This window comes from Ambystoma mexicanum, chromosome 10, assembly GCF_040938575.1.
Source record: "Ambystoma mexicanum isolate Mex_15411 chromosome 10, UKY_AmexF1_1, whole genome shotgun sequence".
NCBI classification, from domain to species: domain Eukaryota; kingdom Metazoa; phylum Chordata; class Amphibia; order Caudata; family Ambystomatidae; genus Ambystoma; species Ambystoma mexicanum.
Window position 1 is genome coordinate 348,237,882 of NC_090932.1, and position 23,907 is coordinate 348,261,788.

At 46.8% G+C, this 23,907-nt stretch overlaps 1 protein-coding gene across 1 annotated transcript in view; it reads right to left on the reverse strand.

Moving 5' to 3' along the window:
* LOC138491429 (probable imidazolonepropionase) overlaps nt 1-23,907 on the reverse strand; it is a 182,859-nt gene that overhangs the window by 132,002 nt on the left and 26,950 nt on the right. The window contains exon 2 of the mRNA XM_069617948.1: nt 19,388-19,494. Coding sequence (XP_069474049.1) covers nt 19,388-19,494 — 107 coding nt within the window. The remainder of the gene's footprint in view (nt 1-19,387; nt 19,495-23,907) is intronic.

Consider the following 23,907-nt stretch of genomic DNA (forward strand, 5'->3'; position numbering starts at 1 on the left):
TGTCCTTTATAGTGGCCCATCGATTATGGAATGCTTTGGGGTATGGTAGTTCGATTCACGTCACCACCATCTGTGTAAGAGGGTACATCACCTAGAACCATGTTCACAAAGGATCATCTGCAGTAAACCTTTTTACGGTTTCGTAGCATTGACTGAGAATTGCAGTTTGGATGCTGTGCAGCCCTCTGGACATTCCGCTTAGTATCCGCATGGACCTCCAGGATTTGCCTTACGGAACCACGTTTCCAGGAATGATCAACCGTAGGGACCAGTCCTAGGGTCAAGGCAGCAAGGCCACTTGTTAGGGAGAATGTCCATTTCTGTGCCAATTCCCTTTAACCTTAGAGACCCCCAGCTCTTTTGCTGGACTCTAGGCTTTTGAATTTTTACTCATGAGTGAGTGGGACTTTTTCCCCCCATATGTTTTTCTGACTAGGATATTTGGTTTCTTACTGTTTAATGGAGTCCGTTAACCTCAATAGGCATCGGTTTTTTGCATGGTGACACACAGCACCTTTTGTGCAGTGACACTGAGAAGTCCCTTGGACTTCTCTTAATGTGTAAATACATTTTCTTGGGTAAACTACTGTTCCCAAGAATAGGAAGAGGACTTTTGTCTTACTTATCTTTTCTTTTGTGGGTCCAGCACACACCACTATGTGGAGTGCTTGGGGGGGTTACATAGTAACTCCTTATCACACTTCTCATGTAACATTTTGTAACACTAACTAACTTGAATGGCTAGTGGCAGTGGTTTCTTTTGTATATGCATGCTTATTTCTCAGCTGCAGTACAGCACCCAAGGGTGACATTTTTCCCAAAATGGACAGTCTTCTTTTTTCACCATTTCTTGTCAGTTAGTGTCTTCTGGGCTTTTACTCCGTTTAAACTAGGTGAGAGTCCTTTGTGCATTTTACCTTTGGCGGGCTTCTGCCCTGAAGCCCACCCAGGCTCAAGTGCGTCTGGAAAGGCAGAAAGTGAGGGAGGGTCCCGAAACTTCCCTGCCCTTGATGTGCCTGAGTGAAACCGGTTCTGATAGGCCAGCTGGCTGTCCGCGAGGACAGCCACCCTGCTGGGCAGCGATTGGCAGCCCTAGGGCTGTGAACTTGCTCAAAAGGCAAGGTTTTTGGGACTAGAGGTAGAGTCGACCACTAGAGGACAACATTCAACGAAGATGTGGAGGGACGCCAGCAGCACCCACCTGGACCGCTAAGTGCCTGGTGAAGCCCTGCAGCTGTGCTGATCCCATTTTCATTTCGACTCGGAAGACCCGCAAAGGATGACTTCCTCCCTTGGGCTGGTGGGACCAACTAGTCTCGAGACAAGCTTCATTTTGGCGCAATCCCCGACTTGCTGTCGCTTTCCAAAGCTGCAGAATCCCAATGCCCGGGGACCCCGGACCATTATTGGGTGCATTGTCTTCGGAAGTGCGAATCCGGCCAAAAACTTTGTGGTAATCCACATGGCCCTACAGAAGCAGGAAATCTTCATCCAGAGTCAACTCATCAGAGTCCAGGATAGAGGGATCAAATAACTTCCAAACTGAGCTGTTCGTTCTTCTTTGGCGCAGAGAAAAAGGCACCAAAATCACAAAAGGCCACTGGATCCAGGAGAATCTATTACTGCAGAAACCCTCTCTCGAGTGCTGCTGTAGTAGCCCACCAGGCATCCTCCCTTTCGTCACCACGACCAAGGACCAGGAAACAAGGGTCTGCCACACTGCAACAGGAAGGCATCCAGTTGGAACAAATTCTTCAATTCTCAGGTACTGTGGAGTTTGGGATACATCTACCTTTTGCCATTTCGGGTGATTCCGAGCTTGGGGAGTACTATTGTAAACCCTTTTGAGTTGAGCTCACCTCACCTATACTGGCCTCCCAGCTTGTGCCTTCTTCAAGGTGGCTCCTCTTGAGCTTCTGTGATTTTTCTACTGAACTACTGACGAGTTTAAAACATTTTCTAAGAAGAGTGCATCAGAACTTTGTACTGGCGCATTGACTGGCTGCCCTGGCTCCCTAAGGCCCCGTTCTGAACATATTGGCTTTGGCAGTGCGTGTTCCCTCACATGTTTTAATTGTTGAACACTATTATTGCTGGGATGAAAGCCTACATCCCTCTGGGAGAATCTAACATTACTTATCAAGTATGCTCTGATCTGACTAACTTTTCCCTCTTTAAAAACCAATGTTGCAATGGTGATCACAAAAGTGCTAATACTGACCTCAAATGATGTCACTCAGTGTGCTGGAACATGTTTAGCATAAGAAAGGTTTACTCACCTACTGTATTGCTCTCGTTGAACTGAACGCTAACTTTTCATTTAATAATATTATTAGTTGCTGCTTTTTAAATATTGTCTAATTATCCTTGTGTGTATATATAAATACATATTTATACTTTAACTAACGGTGTAAGAGTTTACTTGAATACCTGTATTTACTAATTTCATTGCACAGTGCACAGCTCCACAGCTCACATTACCCCTTTTAGGCCTGGCTGCTCAGTCACTCTACCAATGTGTGTAGCGCAGGCCTATCGTAAAAAGGTAGGTTACCTATTACCAAGAGATAAGTCTAACACCAAGTTGGACTCTACAAATTCTTACCCAACACCACTGTATCATCGCTTAAGAATGCTTGTCAATTTTAGATCTCACATCAACCCCTTCTGCACACCCCAACACCACACCATTACCAGCACAGATTGGCTCATTTTCTATTATTATTCTCCAGTGTACGCTTAACTGTGTCAGCGCGCAGCCATCGTATAGGACAGACTCCCAGCATCAGCGGTTAGAATGTCTCAGGGTCAACTTTTAAGACTGGCCAACATGAACGTGCTGAATTTGGACAAAATGATACATCTTGTTCACCGAGTTGAAATGCTTATGTTGTCTTCTAGTTTAACTGCTCAGGTAGGCCTCACATATTTCATTATCATTTCTACACAACAAATATCGTTTATCATATTTTACAAAATGCATACAATGATCGAAGAGAGTTCCCATGTGAAGCACTTGAAATATCCACCTTGGAAGGGATAGAGTCGGGGGATGGAGCAGGGCCTTCATAAGCTACATGGGTTGAGGAAACTTAACTGCAACATACATTCCACTAAAACACTCCACCACTCATTATGAAAACAGTGGCCATAAAGATCAATTTGAAAGTCTGAATGCTACAGAAGTTAACATTTAATCTAGTTTGGATGCTCTAAGGGTGGGAGAGAGAAGTTGTGGCGCCGTCGGTGGAGAATAGAAACTATATTCGGAGCCCAACTACATTATAGCAAATCCCGTCGAATGCCCTCAGGAGCCTATGTTGCTGATAGGATAAAAGCTAAAATAAATAAAATGTATTAAAAAAACCACAACAACAGGCACCTAATATTGGGATTCTCTGATATACATTTTTTGCCTCAGAGGATAATCCACTTAAACAACTTGGAAGAATTTCCAACCGGAACTGTGAAGTGTAACAGTGGCACCCACAGTGCTGTGCAGGACTTTTAGCCTTACATCGAGAGGTAATAATGGTCTTTCAGGGGACGACACTGGAATGTTCAAGATTGTACTCATAGGGTTACACGAAGTAGGAAATCTGAGGGCTTCAGTCTTGGAGGCTGTGTAAAGACGGATGTCTGATCACCTTCTGTGATAACGACTAGCTGAAATAGAATGCTATAACAATGCTTAATAAAATGTCGTCGTCAGTTTGGAATTTGAGGCAACAGACTAGCTCCACCGGTAGCTTTGAAGACTGATTGCTTTGGCACATGAGCCACTTGGGCCTAAACATGATGATAGTTTGTTTGAGGTAGAAAAGTTGTTGATCAAGAATGGCGTTGAAGTTGAACTGGTTGGAGGGATTGTAAAGCACATGGCAGGGGTGACAAATGTGTGTGGGTTCATCCACTGGTAATATGGCGTGGTTGTGGACATCATGGGACTATGTTGGAATGTGTGTGAAGTGTGAAACATTCTGTTGTGTTTGTGGTGGGGTGAAGCTGCCCAAAAGACAACTAGTTCAGTACTATATCGTAATGCTTTTTGAAATTAAATTGGGTCAAAGAATGTTTTAGCTAAAGCACTGTCCAATCTGAAGGAAAATGTCAAGAGTTAAAAAATGTTCTTCGCCTGGGTCTCAAGGTTTGGACAAAGAGTCTCTGTGTCAGCGTAAAGTCCTTGATGAGGCTTCTAGGGGTTGCTTTTTTAACTTTAAGTCATTTCCGATTTTGAAGTTTGTGACAATTTTGTCATACAAATTACATTTGGGCCATCTTTAGCTCCAGAGTTCTGTTTTAGGGTCCCTCTCCTTTTAGCTTCAAACCGTGTTCTGGGGGGTGAGGGGGTCACCTCCGTTTTGGCATAACCTGCATTTCGGTGGTCACCGCTCTGTATCGGGGTACTCTCCAGTCTCGGGTGCAGTGCTCTCCCCTTTTGGCGCTCCAGTAAGTTTTAGGGTTCATGTTCATTTTGTGGTTATTCTGGTTACGGGGTTTCCCTGATGTTTTGAAATGGTCTCCTGTTTTGGCTTCACAACAGATTTTGGGGTTGACCTCTGTATCAAGATTCAGTTCTGATGTCGGCTGGTCTGCCAGAATCAGATGCTTCCCGCTCAGCCTCACAGGCAACAGCCCCAATAGCGAGGATGACAAGCTGGTCTCCCAGCCTTTAAGCAGACAGCCTCTATGAAGGGGGTGTTTTCACAGACTGCTCTCCTTCAGTCTCCCGGCAAACCTCATTAAGTTTCCAGTATCTTCATCACAAAAGGTTTAGTCATTATCCATTTTGAAAAATGTATGGTCTTGGCGGGTGTTTTGGACCTCAAAGGGATGGTCATACATAAGCATAATTGAGTGAATCTGTGGCACATCATCCCAATGTTCTTTATAAATGTAGTGCTACCGGCTGATTCAAATAGTCCATTGATTTGTAACGAATAGTATCCACCTGTTGTGATTAATGGGTTGGAAATGTATTTTGGATGATGTGACCATGAAGATGAATTGTTCATTCAGTCATGGCTCAATCAGTTTTTGTGATGATGAAAGGGCAAATGCCTTCATCCATGTCGACACCCCTATGTTTAATGGTGTGTCGGGGGTCTTCTCAGAACTCGCCAGTAAAAATTACAAAAAGTTGTCAAAAGGAGTGCACGCCAGGCAAGAAGTAACGCAGCTTTATTCAGGGCCCCAGGCACAGCCTGTCAAGGAGTTCCCCCCTTCTCACCTGAGTTCGATCTTTGCTGGATTTCTTGATCGATGCCTTCTTGCGTACTGCTCGAGTCTTGAATAAGGCTGCACAAGTCTCTTCCGACTCCAGCGTGCGTTCAAGTACCGGGATGCAGGGGTCCAGGAATCCAGGAAATAACAGGGTGTGCAACTAGCACACAAGTCCAGGAATCAAGAAAGGAAGGAAAGGGACTAGAATTGGGTTAGAGTGGAAGAAGCAAGGGAAACAATACCGGGAGCTACGCAGCACACGTCTGATCGCTACTTCGCAATAGCATTGAGACGCGCAGGAGCGTGGCATATTTATGGTACGTACTACGTCCACCCGTGAAGGCTGGTGCGAGGCATGTCACGTGATACGGCCATGTTGGGAGAAACAATGAATGCAAGCCCCGCCGTGACAAGGAACAGGAAGTCCAGAAGGGGGGCGTTCTGTGGGTCACGACGGCATGCCTGTCAGGTTGCTTGATTGTCGTGAAGAGTATTGAAACCTCTGTCCCCAAGTACCACAGAGAGAGAATACAAGATTACTCCCTATGCGATCATTGAGGCCACAGGTGGGTAGTTCTTGCAGCTCGGATCCACGGGAAATGTTGAAACCCAAGGCAGCTGTAAAGAAAACCTTTATTACCAATCAACTGAGCACAGTACAAGCAAACAGGCAGAATAAAGAACAGGGCTTACCTAAACTGATGGGTGAGACAGCCCAGAATCTAAGATAGTTGGTAATTCTGTGGATGGGCACGTGAGCTGGTTTCCCCGATGACAGTAGGGAGAAGAACTGTAGGCTGGGTTAAAACCCAACTTGCCCTCCTGTAACTTGATGAAACAAAAAGACCACAATCCAAAGTAATTGATAACGTAATGCAGTGAAGAGGAAACAATGCCAAGTCCATTTCAGGGTAATCCAAGACAGTCCAAAAAGCGTTCCGAGTTCGAGATGATCCAGCAAACAGAGCCAAAGACGAGAGCAAAAGCAAATCCAAAAACAATCCAAGAGTCAAGAGCCGTGAAACACAAGGTATCCAAACGCTGTACAGAATCCTCCAAAGAACAGCTGTGAAGCACGGACGTGCGGAAGTTCAGTGCTTAAATAGCGGAAGCTTCCGGGTCACCTGATCCGCGATTGAGACGGATGAATGTGTCACGTGACCCGCGGACGCGACACGTGAGCGTTGTTTTGATCTCAATCGTCTCCATGATCGCGGATTTGACTTTCTGCGAACAGCGTCCTGTAGCCGGTGCCTGCGAGCTCCCTCTTGCAGATGCCATGGCAGACGCCAATAAAGGAACGGAGAACCCTTGAGTCTGCATGTGTGGCCCTTAGGGTAAACCCGCTCACATGACACCTTTCCACTGTGAGGGACATGGAGTGGAAACCTGACTGGGGTGACTGGTGTATTGTGAGTATTGCCTGTCCTATTGTCTGACCTAGATGTTTGTGAAAAAGGGACAGAATGAGAGGACAGCGTGACAGAGCCCCCCCCCAAAGGCCCACGACCCCGTGGGCACAACGGATTGTCCCTATGGAAACTGGAAACCAAACAAGGGGCATGTACATCACGCGCAGGAATCCATGAGCACTCCTCCGGGCCATAACCCTTCCAATCCACTAGGTACTGCAAACCCCCTTTGAAGAAACGAGAACCCAGAATAGCAGACACTTCAAAAACATCCGGGGAGGAAGGGGAAACCGGAGCTCCAGGAGAACGAAGTCGATAGGACCAGGGCAAGGTTTGAGAAGAGAGACATGAAAGACGGGGTGAAGCCGCCATGAAACCGGGACTCGAAGGTGATAGGCTACAGGGTTGATCACTCGGGAGACCACAAAAGGACCAACGAAGCGGGGCAACAACTTGCAGCAACCCTGTAGATGCAGATGACGAGAAGAAAGCCAAACTCTATCCCCCACAGCAAACTAAGGGGCCACAGAACGCTTCCGGTCCGCGGCAGCCTTCATGGAGTCCTGGGCTTCTTTGAGGTGCAGCAAGGTCTGCGCGTGGACAGCCGAGATGTCTCTGATGCAAGAAGAGGCAGCCGGATTACCAGAAAGCGAAAAATCTGGGATGGGCAGGATTTTTGGGTGCTGACCATACAAGACATAGAAGGGAGAGAAACCAGTGGAAGAGTGCACCGCGTTGTTATAGGCGAATTCAGCCATATGCAACATGCGAAACCAGGATTGTTGATGCTGGAGAATCAGGCAACGCAGATACTGCTCCATGGTTTGATTAACCCTCTCGGTCTGTCCGTCCGTCTCCGGATGGTAGGCCGAAGAGTAACGTGAATCGATCCCCACTAATCTAGTCAAGGCGCGCCAGAAACGAGAAGTGAACTGAGGACCCCTGTCGGATACCAACACTGATGGTAAACCAAAAAGGCATACGATGGACTTGAAAAAACAATCCTGCCAGAACAGGAGCAGAGGGAATGCCCGAGCATGGAATAAATTGTGCCATTTTGGTGAATGAGTCTACCACAACCCAGATGGAATCAAAACCTTGAACCCGGGGAAGGTCCGTCACGAAATCCATCGTCACGGTATGCCAGGGCCTCGGAGGTATGGGAAGAGGCTGCAGGAGACCCAACGGTCGTCCTTTCCTATGTTTGGATTGGGCACAAACAGAGCAAGTGTTAACATAGCATTCCACATCCCTTCTCATGGAAGGCCCCCAACACCAACGTTGTAGAAGCGAAAGTGTTCTTCGCTGCCCAGGATGTGCATGAACAGGGAGATCATGGGACCATTCAAGAGCCAGATTGCGAATATCAGTGGTGGGTAGAAACAACTTGTTCTGAAAGAAAGGCAGACCATCTTGTAATACCAAATCCCAATCTGAAAGTAAGGATCGGTGAGTGGAGACCCACTTTCGGACCATATCCAGCAGAGTCAGAGAAGGAGTACAGAGACATATCACATGTTTCTTATCTAACAAGGTCTCAGGATAGACTGGCAATGAAACCCCCCCAGGAGAGCGGGACAAAGCATCAGCCTTTCCATGAACGGTACCAGGACGATGCATGATCTGGAAATCGTAAGCGGCAAAAAACAGATGCCACCTAACATGTCTGCTATTCGAGCATTTCACAGCGTAGATTCTGATGGTCCGAGAAGACCTTCACCCGATGTTTTGCACCCAGGAGATGGTGACGCCATACTTGGAAAGCCTCTTTGACAGCCATAAGTTATTTTTCGGTAACTGTATAGTGACACTCTGTGGGTGTAAACTTCCGGGAATGAAAGCCAACTGGATGCAAGCGTCCAGTAGAGACACATTCTTGAGACAGTATTGCCCCTAAGACGAACAAGGACGCATCCGCCTCAACTATAAAAGGGAGATCACTGTCAGGGTGTTGGCGGACAGGAGCAGTGGTAAACGCAGCTTTTAGGGTATCAAATGCAAGTTGTTGATCGTTGGACCAATTAAATGGAACTAGAGGACTGGTCAAAAGAGTAAGAGGTGCTTCTATGGAAGAAAATCCAGAAATGAATCTTCTATAGTAGTTTGCAAAACCCAAAAAGGACTGTAATGCTTTAAGGTTGGTGGGAGTCGGCCACTCCAAAACCGCCTTGACTTTGGCATGGTTCATAGTGAGACCATCAGGAGTGATGTGAAACCCTAAAAATTCAATGTTGTCAGTGTGGAATTGACATTTTTTGGGTTTCGCAAAAAGGGAGAACATGTGTAAGCGTTTTAGTACCTCCCTTACGTGTCTGATGTGTTCCTCTTGAGAGCGTGAAAAAATGAGAATGTCATCCAGGTAGACCACCATAAATACATCCAGAATATCACTAAATATTTCATTCATGAAACGCTGGAATGTAGCAGGCGCATTGCAAAGGCCGAAAGGCATGACCAAGTATTCATATAATCCGTAACGAGTGCAAAAGGCCGTTTTCCACTCATCACCCTTTCTCACACGTACCAGATTATACGCACCTCTGAGATCTAACTTAGTGTATACTGAAGCATGCGTGAGGCGATCCAAAAGGGGCGTGATGAGAGGTATAGGATACCTGTCCTTTTTAGTGATGGCATTTAGACGTCGGTAGTCAACACATGGGCGAAGGTCTCCCTCCTTCTTTGGGACAAAGAAGATAGGGCTGGCTGCTGGGGACGAAGATGGACATATGTGACCCTTACGTAGGGACTCTTGAATGTAAGTTTTCACGGCTTGTTCCTCAGTGGGAGATAGCGAATATATACGACCCTTTGGGACTACAGAATCTGGTAGTAATTCAATAGGGCAATCGTACAACCTATGAGGTGGAAGGATTTCTGATGATCCCTTATCAAAGACATCCAGGTAGTCTCGATAAGGCTCCGGAATTGCCTCAGCTACAAGACCAACAATGTGCGTGTCTGCCAAGGTAACGGGAGAAGCTTCCAAAGTGAGTTGTGAAACAGTACTAAGAAGTTGGGCTGGAGTGCTCTCAGTAGAAGGTGTAGTAAGGCAAAACTCCTGGCAAACTTCTGACTCAAAGAACACAGAACCAGTCTTCCAATTGATCAAAGGGTTATGCAGACGCAACCAAGGGATGCCTAAAATAAGGCCATATTGAGGCATGGAGATCAAGTCAAAACTAATGGTTTCTTTGTGGTTAGTTTGTATGACCAAAGTAAGAGGTGCGGTCTGTTGTTTAACTGGGCCAGAGACTAACGAACTCCCATCTATGGTATGTACGGGTTCTGGTCGGGTCTTGGCGATAAGAGGGAGATTAAGTGTGTGGGCCATATTGATATCGATATAATTGCCAGTGGCACCATAATCGATGATGACATTTACTGAATGTGATACCTCAATACTGGGTTTTAACAATGCATGTACCATCACGGGTCTGATGGTGCCAAACGCAGGTACCTGGTCCGGGGAGTGACTTATAGCGCTTGAACCCACCCCCGGGGCTATGGTTGAGCTGCCCAAAAACCCTGAGCTTTAGCCTTTGGGCGACCTGGACATTCTTTCACAAAGTGACCAATCAACCCACAATAATAGCAAGCATTGTCCACCCTCCTGCGCTCCCTTTCCGTGGAAGTTAAAGGACTACGTAGACATCCCACTTGCATAGGTTCAGAAAGACTCAGAATGAGAGGATCCTGTAGAAGGGATAGAACCAGAAAATCCAGCTTCAGCTTTCCGTTCTGAGCGCCTGGCATCAACCTGGAGAGCTAGATCCACTAAATCGGGGAACGCTGTGGGCAAGGAAGGAACTACTGATAACGCGTCCTTTATAGCGTTGTTCAGACCCTTGTAGAATAAATACCACAGCCCTCTTGCTCTCAGGCCATGAAGTCTCGGCTGACAATTGGTTGAATTTTGTAATATATTCAATGAGTGTTCCCCTGCCTTGATGTAATTCTAATAGTTCTAGATCCCTGGACTGGGCTTTGTGGGGGGTGTCAAAGACACGTGACATTTCTGTGACCAGGAGGTCGAAATCGTATAATGCTGGGTTATTATTCTCAAGAAGTGGGTTGGCCCAGGCAGCGGCTGTTCCAGATAAATGTGATAACAGAAAGGTGGCCTTAGAAGTAGGATCGGGGAAGGAGGTAGGTCGACACAGGAAGTGTAACTTGCACTGATTTATAAATGTGCGGTACTTGGTGGGATCCCCCTGGAATCTTTCAGGTGCAGCCAATGGAAAAGGAGTGGGTAGAATCAAGGGAGCAGGAGTGGTTGGGCCTGGGGAACTGGGGCAGGTGATGCCGCATCCCCGAACTCTGCATCTGCAGATAATGGGTTGCGGGTACTCTGAATAGCATCTAAACGTTGGTGAAGGGCTGTGGTGGCTGCAGCCATGTCCGCTCTTAGTACTGTAATCGCTTGAATCATAGCTGCCATGGGGTCATCTGCGGCACCCTGCATACTCTGCACGACAAAGAAAGGCTTCACAGTCTGTCAGGTTGCTTGATTGTCGTGAAGAATATTGAAACCTCCGTCCAAGTACCACAGAGAGAGAATACAAGATTACTCCCTATGCGATCATTGAGGCCACAGGTGGGTAGTTCTTGCAGCTCGGATCCACAGGAAATGTTGAAACCCAAGGCAGCTGTAAAGAAAACCTTTATTTGCAATCAACTGAGCACAGTACAAGCAAACAGGCAGAATAAAGAACAGGGCTTACCTAAACTGATGGGTGAGACAGCCCAGAACCTAAGATAGTTGGTAATTCCGTGGATGGGCACGTGAGCTGGTTAACCCGATGACAATAGGGAGAAGAACTGTAGGCTGGGTTAAAACCCAACTTGCCCTCCTGTAACTTGATGAAACAAAAAGACCACAATCCAAAGTACTTGATAACGTAATGCAGTGAAGAGGAAACAATGGCAAGTCCAATTCAGGGTAATCCAAGACAGTCCAAAAAGCGTTCCGAGTTCGAGATGATCCAGCAAACAGAGCCAAAGACGAGAGCAAAAGCAAATCCAAAAACAATCCAAGAGTCAAGAGCCGTGAAACACAAGGTATCCAAACGCTGTACAGAGTCCTCCAAAGAACAGCTGTGAAGCGCGGAAGTTCAGTGCTTAAATAGCGGAAGCTTCTGTGTCACCTGATCCGCGATTGAGACGGATGAAAGCGTCACGTGACCCGCGGACGCGACACGTGAGCCTTGTTTTGATCTCAATGGTCTCCATGATCGCGGACTTGACTTTCTGCGAACAGCGTCCTGTAGTCGGCGCCTGCGAGCTCCCTCTTGCAGACGCCATGGCAGACGCCAATGAAGGAACGGAGAACCCTTGAGTCTGCATGTGTGGCCCTTGGGGTAAACCCGCTCACGTGACACCTTTCCACTGTGAGGGACATGGAGTGGAAACCTGACTGGGGTGACTGGTGTATTGTGAGTATTGCCTGTCCTATTGTCTGATCTAGAGGTTTGTGAAAAAGGGACAGAATGAGAGGACAGTGTGACAATGCCTCCTCCGAAAACCTGTTCCACCAGGTTTGCCCAGGTGTATAAGGTGAAATCTTCCGAGTAGTCGAGGGGTCTTGAGATTAGAAAGTGGTTCCCAGGTTCTTTCACTAGGAGGAAATCCTTTCCATTCAACCAGGTATTGAAGCTGACCCCGTTTATACCTGGAGTCACATAGTCGAGATACTTCATATTCCAATTGGTTGTCGACCAGTAGAGGAGGAGGTCAGTGGGATTTCTGGGAGGATTGGTGGTAGGGTTTTAATAAGGATGTGTGGAATACTGGGTGAATTTTCTTCCAAGAGTCTGGTAGACTAATCCGGTATGAAACTGGGTTGATAATTTCCTTGATGGGAAATGGACCATAGTATCGAGGGGCCAACTTTTCTGGCCATAGATGCTGGGGTAGTCATTTCGAGGACAACCAGACTTGATCACCGATTGCATAAGAAGGACCTGGTCTCCTTTTTAAATCTGCATACCTCTTAGTCTGTGTTCTGGCCTTCTCTAAATTTTTTTTGGCCTCTTGCTGTACGTTGATGAGGGTTTCAATACAGGAGTTGACAGTAGGTACTGGTGTAGGATGAGGGAGAACAGAGGGTAGAACTGATGGATGGAAACCTTGGCTACAATAAAAGGGGCTGGTCTTAATTGCTGAATGGTCAGAATTGTTGTAGGTGAATTCAGCCACGGGTATCAGGAGCGACCAGTCATCCTGAACCTTGGTGGCGAAACATCGAAGATACTGTTCCAGGGTCTGATTAGCACGTTCTGTGACCCCGTTGGTCTGGGAATGATAACCAGATGAGAGGGCGCGTTGGATTCCCAGAATGCGACAGAGATGTTTCCAGAATTGAGAGACGTACTGAGAGGTCCTCGATCAGATATGATCTTGGAAGGGAGTCCATGTAAACGAAATATGTGTTCCAGGAAGATTCCAGCAAGTTCGGACGAGGATGGTAACTTACACAGAGGTGTAAAATGAGCCATATGAGTGAACAAATCTATGGTAACCATGATGGTCGTGTACCCTCGGGAAGGTGGTAATTCCACAATGAAGTCTGTAGCAATGAATTCCCATGGCCTTGTTGGCAGCGACGGTTGCATTAGAAGACCCGCCGGTCTATTGTTATCATGTTTGTTTTGACTGCAGACAGCACAAGCTTTGATGTACTGCTGTACGTCGGTCTTCATTCCAGGCCACCAAAACTGTCTTTGTATAAGACGAGGGGTGTTGGTTATGCCACGATGTCCGTAGTGAAGGGTATCATGACAGAGGTTTATCATTCTTTGTTGTAATTTCTGTGTAGGAATGATCGTGCATTGTCCTTGAATAAGTATCCTTCCTTAAGTCTTAGGTTCCATGGATTCTTCCTTGAAATATCCTTCCAGAGGTCAGAGGATTGGGTTTGTACTCGAATTTCGTCCAGGAGGTTGACTGCTTGAGCTACAAAGATCGTGTGGGGAAACATCTTAGGATAGGCCTTGTCTTCAGTAGTTACATAGTCAGGACATCGAGATAAGGCGTCAGCAATCATGTTTTGTGATCCGGGAACATGAGTGATTTGGAATTTGGTATTGGGCAAAGAAGTAGGCCCAACGTGCCTGACGACTGTTCCTGCACTCCAATGATTGTAGAATTTGAAGATTCCGATGGTCCGTGCGGACCTGAACTGGATATCTAGCACCCAGAAGCAGATGTCGCCATTCAGTGAAGGCCTGGCGGATGGCTAACAGTTCCTTTTCCAGGACGGAATAGTGTGTCTCACTGGGAGTCAGGGTTCGTGAGAGGTAAGCAATGGGGTGTTCCAGTTTATCCTCAAGTTCCTGTTTCAAGACCGCTCCTATGGCGTAGTTAGAGGCATCCGTTTCCACCAGGAATGAGCGATTTATGTCTGGTTGGGCCAGGATGGGGGCTTGCGTGAACTCTGTCTTCAATCGTTGGAATGCCTTGTCTTGCGGTGTAGACCAGATAAAGGGAGTGTCTTTCTTCAAGAGAGCAACAATCGGCTGGACAATCTCGGAAAAGGTAGAAATGAACTTCCGGTAGAAGTTGGCAAGCCCCAGGAAGGATTGAACTTCTTTCACGGAGGTGGGAGCAGGCCATGCCAGTATGGCCTTTACCTTTGAAGGGTCCATACCAATATCTTATGGGCTAAAGATGAATCCCAGGTAGTGAACAGAAGTAACGTGAAACAAGCATTTTTCGGGTTTGGCTAAAAGTTTGTGTTCACGGAGTCGTTGCAGTACTGCCTTTACATGCTCTTCATGCTTTAGAGGATCCTTGGAAAAGATCAATATGTCATTCAGATAGACAATGACAAAAAGGAATAACATGTCAGAAAACACCCTGTCCATAAAACATTGAAAAACCGCAGGGGCATTAGCTAATCCAAAGGGCATGACTAGATATTCATAGTGACCAAAGGGTGTTCTAAAGGCTGTTTTCCATTCGTCTCCTTCCCGGACACGGATCACACGATAGGCACCCCGGAGATCCAACTTCGTGAATACTACGGCGCCTCTCACAGCTTCCAGGATATCCGAGATCAGGGGTAGTGGGTACCGATCTTTGAGGGTGCATTGATTTAAGCCACGATAGTCGAGGCAAGGTCTGAGTTCCTTGGTGTCCTTCTTGGGAACAAAGAACAATGAAGCACCTGCTGGAGATTTTGAGGGTCTTATGGTGCCGTTTTCAAGGTTGGTATCCAGGTATTCTCGGAGGGCCTTTTTCTCAGGTTCGGAAAGAATGAACATTAATCACTGCTGAGGGATCTGTATCTATGGCACAGTCTTCAGGTTTGTGAGGGGGTAAAGCCTGGACTATGGCAGTTGAAAATACATCAGCATATCCCTGATAGGCCTCTGGGACTTGTATGATATTAGAAACCATGAGTGGTGTTTTCAGGTCTCTTGGTGGTTCTTTAAGGGGTGTCAAGGAAGGATCCAGGATTAGACAGTGGGACATACAAAACTCTGAGCCTAGGAATAGTGATCCTGCTGTCCAATTGATATACGGATTGTGCTTCTGTAACCAGGGCATACCCAATACCATGGGGTAATGGGCTGACTTAATGATGTTGAATGTAATCTGCTCTTGGTGATGGTTTATGGAAAGTTAGATCTCTTTTGTCTGCAGGCTTATGGGTCCTGAAGAGAGGGGTCTTCCGTCAATTGCTTGCACTGGCTGCATGGTGCTTCGTGTCTCGTACGGAATATGACGACTAACAACCCAGTCTTGATCAATGAAAATTCCCATAGCTCTGCAGTCCACCAAGGCCAGAATGGCATAGTCTTATTCTTGGAGGGCGATAGGAAGGCTTGTAGTATCACCAAATTGTTTTGCCCAGGAGAGTTCAAGGATGGAATTGATGTGGAGCAAACATCTCTCTCCCAAAGCTCTGCTCCATCTAGGATCGGGAGCTTGCGTTTCCCGAACGCCGAGAAGGGGCCACGGGACACTCCCTTACAAGGTGTTTGTCTGAGGCACAATACATGCACAAGCCCGTATGAATCCTTCACATTCTTTCTTGCGGGGATATAGGTCCACGGAAGGCTCCTATTTGCATGGGTTCTGGTTCAGAGATTGAGCCTGGATTAGCTTTGGATTTCTTCTTCTCTGCCTTTCTTTCCTGGATACGAAAATCTATTTGCATGGCAAGGTCCATTAGTGCCTGGAATTAGTTTGGGCGAGCCACTCTGGCCAACTCATCCTTAATCTCCTCATTCAGTCCTCTCCTGAAAAGGGTAAAACTCGCCTCCGGGGACCAATCAGCTTCCTTGACTAACTGCTTGAATCGGGTAACATAGGTGAGCATATCCTGGGATCCTTGCTGAAAGTCTAACAGGCGTTCCTGGGCACTATAGACCAGTTCTGGACGGTCAAACATCGTCTTAAGGGCTTGTATGAAGCCATCATAGTCATCTAGAAGAACGTCGCCGGAATTAACGAGGGCCGTGGCCCAGGTTAAGGCGTTTCCTGAAAGGTGGGAAATTATTAAGCCCACTTTAGCCCTGGGAGTTGAAAAGTAGTAGGGCTTAAAAGTAAAGTGAACCAAACATGAATCCAGGAATCCTCAAAGGGTTTTTGGTGAGCCATCATATTTGTCCACTATACCACCCAGCAATACACTTTCTTTTGTGGCAGAATCGCGGGATAGAACTAGTTGTTTGAGAGCAGCGTTTTCCGCCTTTAGATTCTGCACCTTGGTTGATAGCTCTTGCATGCCACGCATCAGGTCCTGGACGGCCGCTTCCATGTCCATATCGAGGTCGGTCAGTTGACGTCTCAAACTGTCAAGGAGTTCCCCCCTTCTCACCTGAGTTCGACCTTTGCTGGATTTCTTGATCGATGCCTTCTTGCGTACTGCTCGAGTCTTGAATAAGGCTGCACGAGTCTCTTCCGACTCCAGAGTGCGTTCAAGTACCGGGATGCAGGGGTCCAGGAAAACAGGGTGCGCAACTAGCACACGAGTCCAGGAATCAGGAAAGGAAGGAAAGGGACTAGAATTGGGTAAGAGTGGACTAGAATTGGGTTAGAGTGGAAGAAGCAAGGGAAACAATACCGGGAGCTACGGAGCACACGTCTGGTCGCTACTTCGCAATAGCATTGAGACGCGCAGGGCCGCGGGGGCGTGGCATATTTATGGAACGTACTACGTCCGCCGTGAAGGCTGGTGCGAGGCGCGTCACGTGATACGGCCCTGTTGGGAGAAACAATGAATGCAAGCCCCGCCGTGACAAGGACCAGGAAGTCCAGAAGGGGCGCGTTCTGTGGGTCATGACACAGCTGGGACAGCAATATTCAAACAGAATGTGGAATAAAACTGCATGAAAAGGTGCTGTCAAGGTAACGCCCCTAAACCAGAAGCTTTTATAACCATCTAAACTAATTAACATTAGTAATTTTGTAACATGAAAAAGTCTCTCCACAGGCAGCTGATTGTTTATCAAACCCCTATGAAAGGGTATACATTATTTTCTGCGATTGGATCACAAACCTTACCACACTAACCCTGGCTCACCCATTTTACGTCACAATCCAACCCCCAATTTCCACATAATGCCAATTCATTGAAAAATGTCAGATGACCAGCGGAACTTTATTCATCTGTCCCGATCATCTGATCTTCGTTCTCATGACAAAGCCTTCTACCATGACATTGTCAGAGCCTTGAACCAAGAACAGGTTACTGTATCGAAGTAACACATTAGGAACTCTTCGACCTTCTTCCCAGGCAGAAGTATATTAGTTGGGCAATTTGAAGAAGCCATGGGCTTTTTGAAAACGCCAGTAGATCAGGCTTTGTAAATTAAATATGCTGTATTATAAAAGTTATTGTGCAGTCATTGCCTTTCAGCGGGACCCGTGAGCTCCGATTCATGACCTAGAAAGTAACAAACATTGTTTTACTCCTTACCATGACACCCTGGGATCGTGAGATTGGCAGTGTGCTACGGTCATGGAGACGGGCCCCAGAACACAAAAACCACACCATCTAGTGACGGGGGCAATAGGTCACTTGACTCACTTATGTCCCTTTGAGACTCAAACACAGTGGCCCTGACTGGACTCAGTCCTGGCGCCTGGCTCATATAGAGATGTGAGCAGGAACACTTTATTTCAGTGCAGGAGTGCTTTTATTTTACTTCAGTGCTGGAGTGCTTTTATTTTACAAGAACTTTCCAGGTGCTGGAAGCCTTTATTCCAGAGAACATCCCCATGTGCTGACTCATTAGGTGTGGCTCCCTAGGCCTGGTCTTCGGGTGCTGACTCAATGGGTGTGGCAGCAGGCAGGCCAGAGCTACTGGGCGTGGCTGGGAACAAGACTATATGAACCCACCAATCCCTCAAGCAAATGCTTCACGTTACTTTGCACCTCCGTGCAACGTGACGCTCACCGCCGCCTGGATCAGCTACTTACCTCGTGATCCTGCAACAACCGCATCCTTTACTGGACCCTGGCTCGCATCTCACGGCAAGGCTCGATCTTCTTGGCAGATCCCCGAATCGACGCAGCAGCACCTGCGTTCTCTGTCCCACAAAGCCAAAGTCCTGAAACGAGAAAAGAAGACAAGACAAGGTTAGAACTCCCGAAAATACCCAACCCAGGGTTGCGCCGCATTTGAAACCCAACACGCACCCTAAAGCACCATAAAAGGCTACTTACCAGCTGTCGGACCATCTCAGCCCCGCTCCTCCGTACCGCCGGCTCTGCTTCTTCTACCACAGCTACCGCTGGCACCGCTACACCACCCGCAAGGGGAGAGAGCAGAGAAAAGAGACACTGCATACAAAGGAAAGAGAACAAACTTTACAAATACAATTACAACAGTCGGAAGACAAGCGGCCAAGTGGAAACAAGGGAAACACTTACCCATAAAAGAAGTGGACTAGTCGTAGCTGGCCTGGACCCGGTTCCCTTCAACAAGAGCCGCTGCAAGAAGCAGCAGGACGGAGAGCTCATCATCATCATTCAGCAGGTGATCCTCAAGAGTAGTGCAACCCCAAGGAAGCATCCAGGGAGAAGAGGTCTGGAGAAGGGGTCAGGGGCCATAGGCTGCATGCTCATACGACCCCCCTTATATTCACGCAGGAACCGCACTGCTCATCCCTGCAGTTCCCCAAACAGACGCAGAGGGAGGAACAGACAAGAGGAGTTTCATCCCTGGGAGGGCTGCGACCGCGCCCCAAGGCCTCCGCAGAGACCAGATGAGCGTAACAGCCCCCAGCCGCTGTGGCTTCTAAGTAAATTAATAAAACAAGCACACGCTTTACAAAGGCATACTTTGAGGCCCATTTACCACGCCTCTGCCTAAAGATAAACCTTGTTATACTTGCCCGTGACCCATCATTATTATTTATGTTTCTTTAAATGTGAGACACTTATTTTAGAGCATTCTCCAGCCACTCCCACAGCTGGTAAGTTCACACCTCTTTACGATGCTGAACTTGCATTTTTATTACACTGGTATGCTTAATGTGAAAATGTAAGATGTATTTAAAGAATGGCTCTAAAAGAGTATGAACTCAAAGAAGTCATATTACAACACCAAAAAAGGCAAATTTTACACCATGCCATCAGCCAATCAGTAGAAACATATCAGTGAGAAAAAGCCACTTTCCTAAATGAACTCTTACAGAAAATGAGCCTGCAAATGTTTGGGTTCATTTTGTATTGGGATTACTTATTCTGATAAATTACGGCTTTTATTCTCTTTCACATGTGTTTACATTCTACTTACCAGGTAGCACACACTTCCCGGAACAATCGATTACCCGGTCAAATGAGGATTTTGAAAACTGAGTTTGGATGGCACTTCTGGGGCCGATTGCCTTGATACACCCATCTCTAAAACAGAACAAAGAACAGACTGTTTTACAATACATTATACAAGCTGATTTTCAGCTATGTGTTACCTTCTACAGAGAGCCTTTGATGGCCTCCAGAGGGAGCCCACATAACAAAGGCAATCTTCCATTCTCACAATATGCACAGTTATTATATCACAAACACAGCGCCATCCATTTAATGCAACATTGTCAATATAGCAACACAGACTTTCCAAAAATATCGAAAGGCAATTTTCCAATAAAATGTTTTCAAACTCACTTGGCTATCAAAAATCCAAAAGATGAATGCCCTGCTCTGATCTCTTATAAACCCAGTTGATTTACTTATTTATTTTAGAATTTGAAGGGAGTAAAGTTCACCACGAAGGCAGCATCTTAGCACTTGTAAACACAAGACAAGTTCTTCCATAATACAATCATGCAAACAGATTTGTATTTAAATGTCCCTCATTTTAATCCTCCCAGTCTCCCCACAGAAACCAAGGACTGTTCTCCCAATGCATCGCAATCACATCTATGATGATCAGCCAGCAATGGTGGAGCGCTTTGGTGTACCAATTTGAAATGCGCAAACTATGCTGCTAAAGCTATTCCCCTCCACATGCCTCTGTATGGAGATGAAAAGGTTGCAAGATGTAGTTTTCTGTATGTAGCAATAAAGCTTACCAACTGCAGTAAAGCAGGACATTAGCCTGGAATAAATATAACAGTGTATAGGGCCCAATTCAGAAAGATTTTCATTTGAGCATATCAGGGAGGAAATTCCACCCGCTTCTTTATCCTTCATACAAACAATTGAGCAAATCTGTAGACGCCTAGAGCATCTATGAGATGACTGACCACATTTTTGTGAACCACTTTTGCACCCGAGCATCCCAGTTTTAGGCATCTAGTATCATGTGCAAGGCTCCAGGTTGAAATCAGAGATGCACACAAACATGGTGTTAAGGAGGGGAAAGAGGGGGCAAATCCTTGTGGGATTGGTTTCTGCCCCTCAGGATTGCCACAGGTGCTCTGAAAGCCAAGCAAGGATCCTTTTGCAGTGCCATAGCAGGGCTCTAAAGAAAACTTCAGAGGTTGCTTTTGGTCATATGTGAATGTCCACCAGGTGACTCGAAGCAGCAACAAATCTGTGACATCATATGCGACATCTTGTCAGTGGCCTGAACAGGTTTCTCCATTGCTGAAATATAAATATTTATTGGAGATGATCCCAGCAAGTGTGCCAAAGCAGTATTTTCATACAGACAAGTGCACTTCAACAGTATCATACCAGCATCCTGCTGCAAGACGAATAAGGTGAGTGGAAAAAAGGGGGCAATACCACAGCTGCCCGTAATAGCGTTCTCCGTTTCCTGCTCAGCATAAGGTCTGCTAGAACACCCCTGCAGGATTTAGTTCTTTACTTGTGCGATTTCCTGATGCAGAATGTAATAGGTCCTAGAGACTGGGTTATCTATTCGCAGTCATCTGCGGTAAATGATTTAGCGGTTACTGCATTCCCTACTCCCTGTATTCTAAGAATTGAATCACAAATCAACTACATAGTTCCCCTTGCCATACTGAAAGGCAGATATAAATACTAAAATCGTTCTGAAAAACAATCATTACATATTCACAGTAAAAATATAATCAATAAAGTGCATTGCTGAAATTGCTAGATGATCATTTGGTGCAATTAACAAATGCCACTATAGTTTTTCCCCATGTCAATGTATGCTGTGCAACATAAACTTTTCAAAATAGAGCCGATGTAGGCTTGAAAGTTGTATACATTCAATCACCAAGTGTTTAACATCTCCCTAGATACAGAACAAAATCGACACTTAAGTTAATTCTTTGGAACATTTTGGAAAGCGCCTAGGGGTTCTCTCACCTGAGTCTGATAAGCCGGATCCTTTTCGAGGAGTTCTAGATTTTTCTTTCTTTGTCCTTGTTTTATCACAAAGTCGCTCTTCATGGAGGAAGGTCCTATCCTGGTACGCCGCACTATGGCCTTCTATAGATGGCAACATGGAGGACAGAGCAGCGGACATGACAGATTTGTCCAAAAAACAGAAGGGAAAAGCCCAAAGGCATAAAAACCCTATCCAAGTGTATGGGTGACAACGAAGTTGACACTCTTGCAGCAGGAGTGATGAGAGCCAATGAAGTAAAATGGAGTTGATTCCACAATGAATGCCAATAATGAGAGTTGGAAGTGGCGCCACAAAGAATAGCACAAGAGGAATTGAAGAACGAGAGCACTGAGAATAGAATGCCAGAGGAGAACGGCCAGTGAGAATTCAGAAGGCAATGGATCCATGGGCGAAAGAAATGAAGGAATGGATGGAGCCGTCATAAAGGAGGAGGACAAGAGGCAAAGAGCGAGGCCAACAAACAGAAGGACAAACAAGCATCCTACCCAAAGTCAGAACGAAAAGGGTTGCAACGCAAGGGAGTGCCGTGGCTTGTCGGCTAATGATGGAAAGTTGCAACGTGAGCAGCTATATTTGAAATAAACCGGACTGCTTGCAGCGGAATGTGATGGCACACACGTTGCTCTGGGAGATATAACAGTGTTATGGGTGGTTTGCCTACCTCGACACCATCGATGCTACAGCGACCAACGGGCAGCTGTGACAACCTCCTGCACTGGTAGTAAATTAAGTTTCGTTTGAATAAGTAATTCTTTAATCCTAATCCTCTTGCCGTAGTATTTTGTTTAAGAAGAATTGAAGACTTCTAAAAGGTTTTATGTCCTTGGTAAAATGGTCTGACATTTTATAGGCCATTAATTGAGGTCTAATCAAATTCCAATCATTTTCAAACAGGCACATTTTGACCCTTTTAGGAGTATAGATTAAGTCCTCCATAGTTAGGGAATCTTTAGACAAAATACCCACTGCTATGTCGATCCATTCGTTCAAAACCTTACATGAGTGTTGAATTTATCAAAGAATGTATTAAACGGGGGGCAAATAATAGGTCTTAGAAGTTGCACCCTACGCCAGCCAACACATGCCTTCAGTGTTGTTAGATCCAAAAGATGAGACTGCTGGGAAAGGGGTACGGCAGGGTAGGGAGAGAGCCCTCTTCCATACCACAACTTCAAACATTTTCCAGTCCAACATTGTATCCCTTGTCTCTGCGCCATGCGTAATTCTATGGATGATCATACACTTTGATAGTAGGTATTACTGAAAAACCACCATACTTATCTACTGCTCTTTGTGAGGTGCAGGGGGTTGGCGATTGTGCCTTTGTCTGTGTTGCCTGTTCCTTGATCTGCAATGGTGAATCAGGCCTTGCACCTGCTTGGTTGCGCACGGTAGTGGCGGTGTGGGTTCTGTTTTTCTGCAGCTGGTCTCCTGTTCTTCTTTGCTTGGGTGTTGGGTGTATACAGCGGCCCAGCAGCCTTTTTGGGGTCATCGGCCTCTTCCAAGGCCCTGGTGGTGCGGTTGTGCTCTTCTGTTTCTTCAGCTCCGACCTCATCGGGATCTCACTCCATAGCTGCCGTGGCTGGGAGTCTTGCCTGGATGGGGTGTTATTGCGTAGTTTCTCTGCACCCCTCGTCTGGGGCGGTTGTTACGCTGCTGCTAAATGATGTTCCTGGCAAGGTGAGGCTGCCTCTTGGATCGTTCCGGTGCTGACGTGGCACGGCCCCTCTGGTTGCTATGCCATGCCGGGTTGGTGTTGCTTGTGGTGGTTTCCCCATCCGGGGTCCGGTGTTGGTGGACGGGGTTGGCTCCGGCCGGCTGCGGCTTCCATGCCATTGACACCCTGCTGCTCCTGCTCCTGTTGGCTGGTGGCCTAGTGGGATGCGGCAGGTGTGGCCCTTCTTTTTGGGTGCGACTGGCCAGGCCCCCATGTGTGGACTGCCTTCCCCAGCTTGTCTCCTCACCTAGGTTGCCTGAGGTGTCTTCTAGGGCCCAGTGGTCTTTTGGGGTTGTCTGTATTGTCTGCTTCTCCAACTGCTGGATTGTGGAGCCTGCATGACCACAACGGCTTTCCGGTGTAGTTGGTGCAGGCTACTTGTTGGGAGAAGGGTAGGTGACAGGCTGGTAGGTCGTCCTTCTTTGGATTCCCCTTCTTCGGATGCAGCCTTTGCAGCCAGGGGTCATGCCTTGCCAGAGTGGTTGTGCAGTGCTGCCCCAGGTGCGGGACTGAGTATCTCGGCTTTCATGGTCCAGGGCAGTGGCGCAGTGCCTTCCTTTATGCGTTGCTGCCATTTCCCTGTGATGGGGCTGCCCCTGGATCTGGTCTACTCCTTGGGCTGTTTGCTGTGCCTTCTCCGCCCTTTGCTAGGGGCTGTCTCTTCCGGCCTCCATGGCAGTGAGCATTTTCCTTGCCTGCCTAGATGGCCGGTCTTCTGCAGAGGTTGTGTTGTGGCTAGTCTAGGTTCTGTGGTTCGCACAGTCCTCTCTGGATT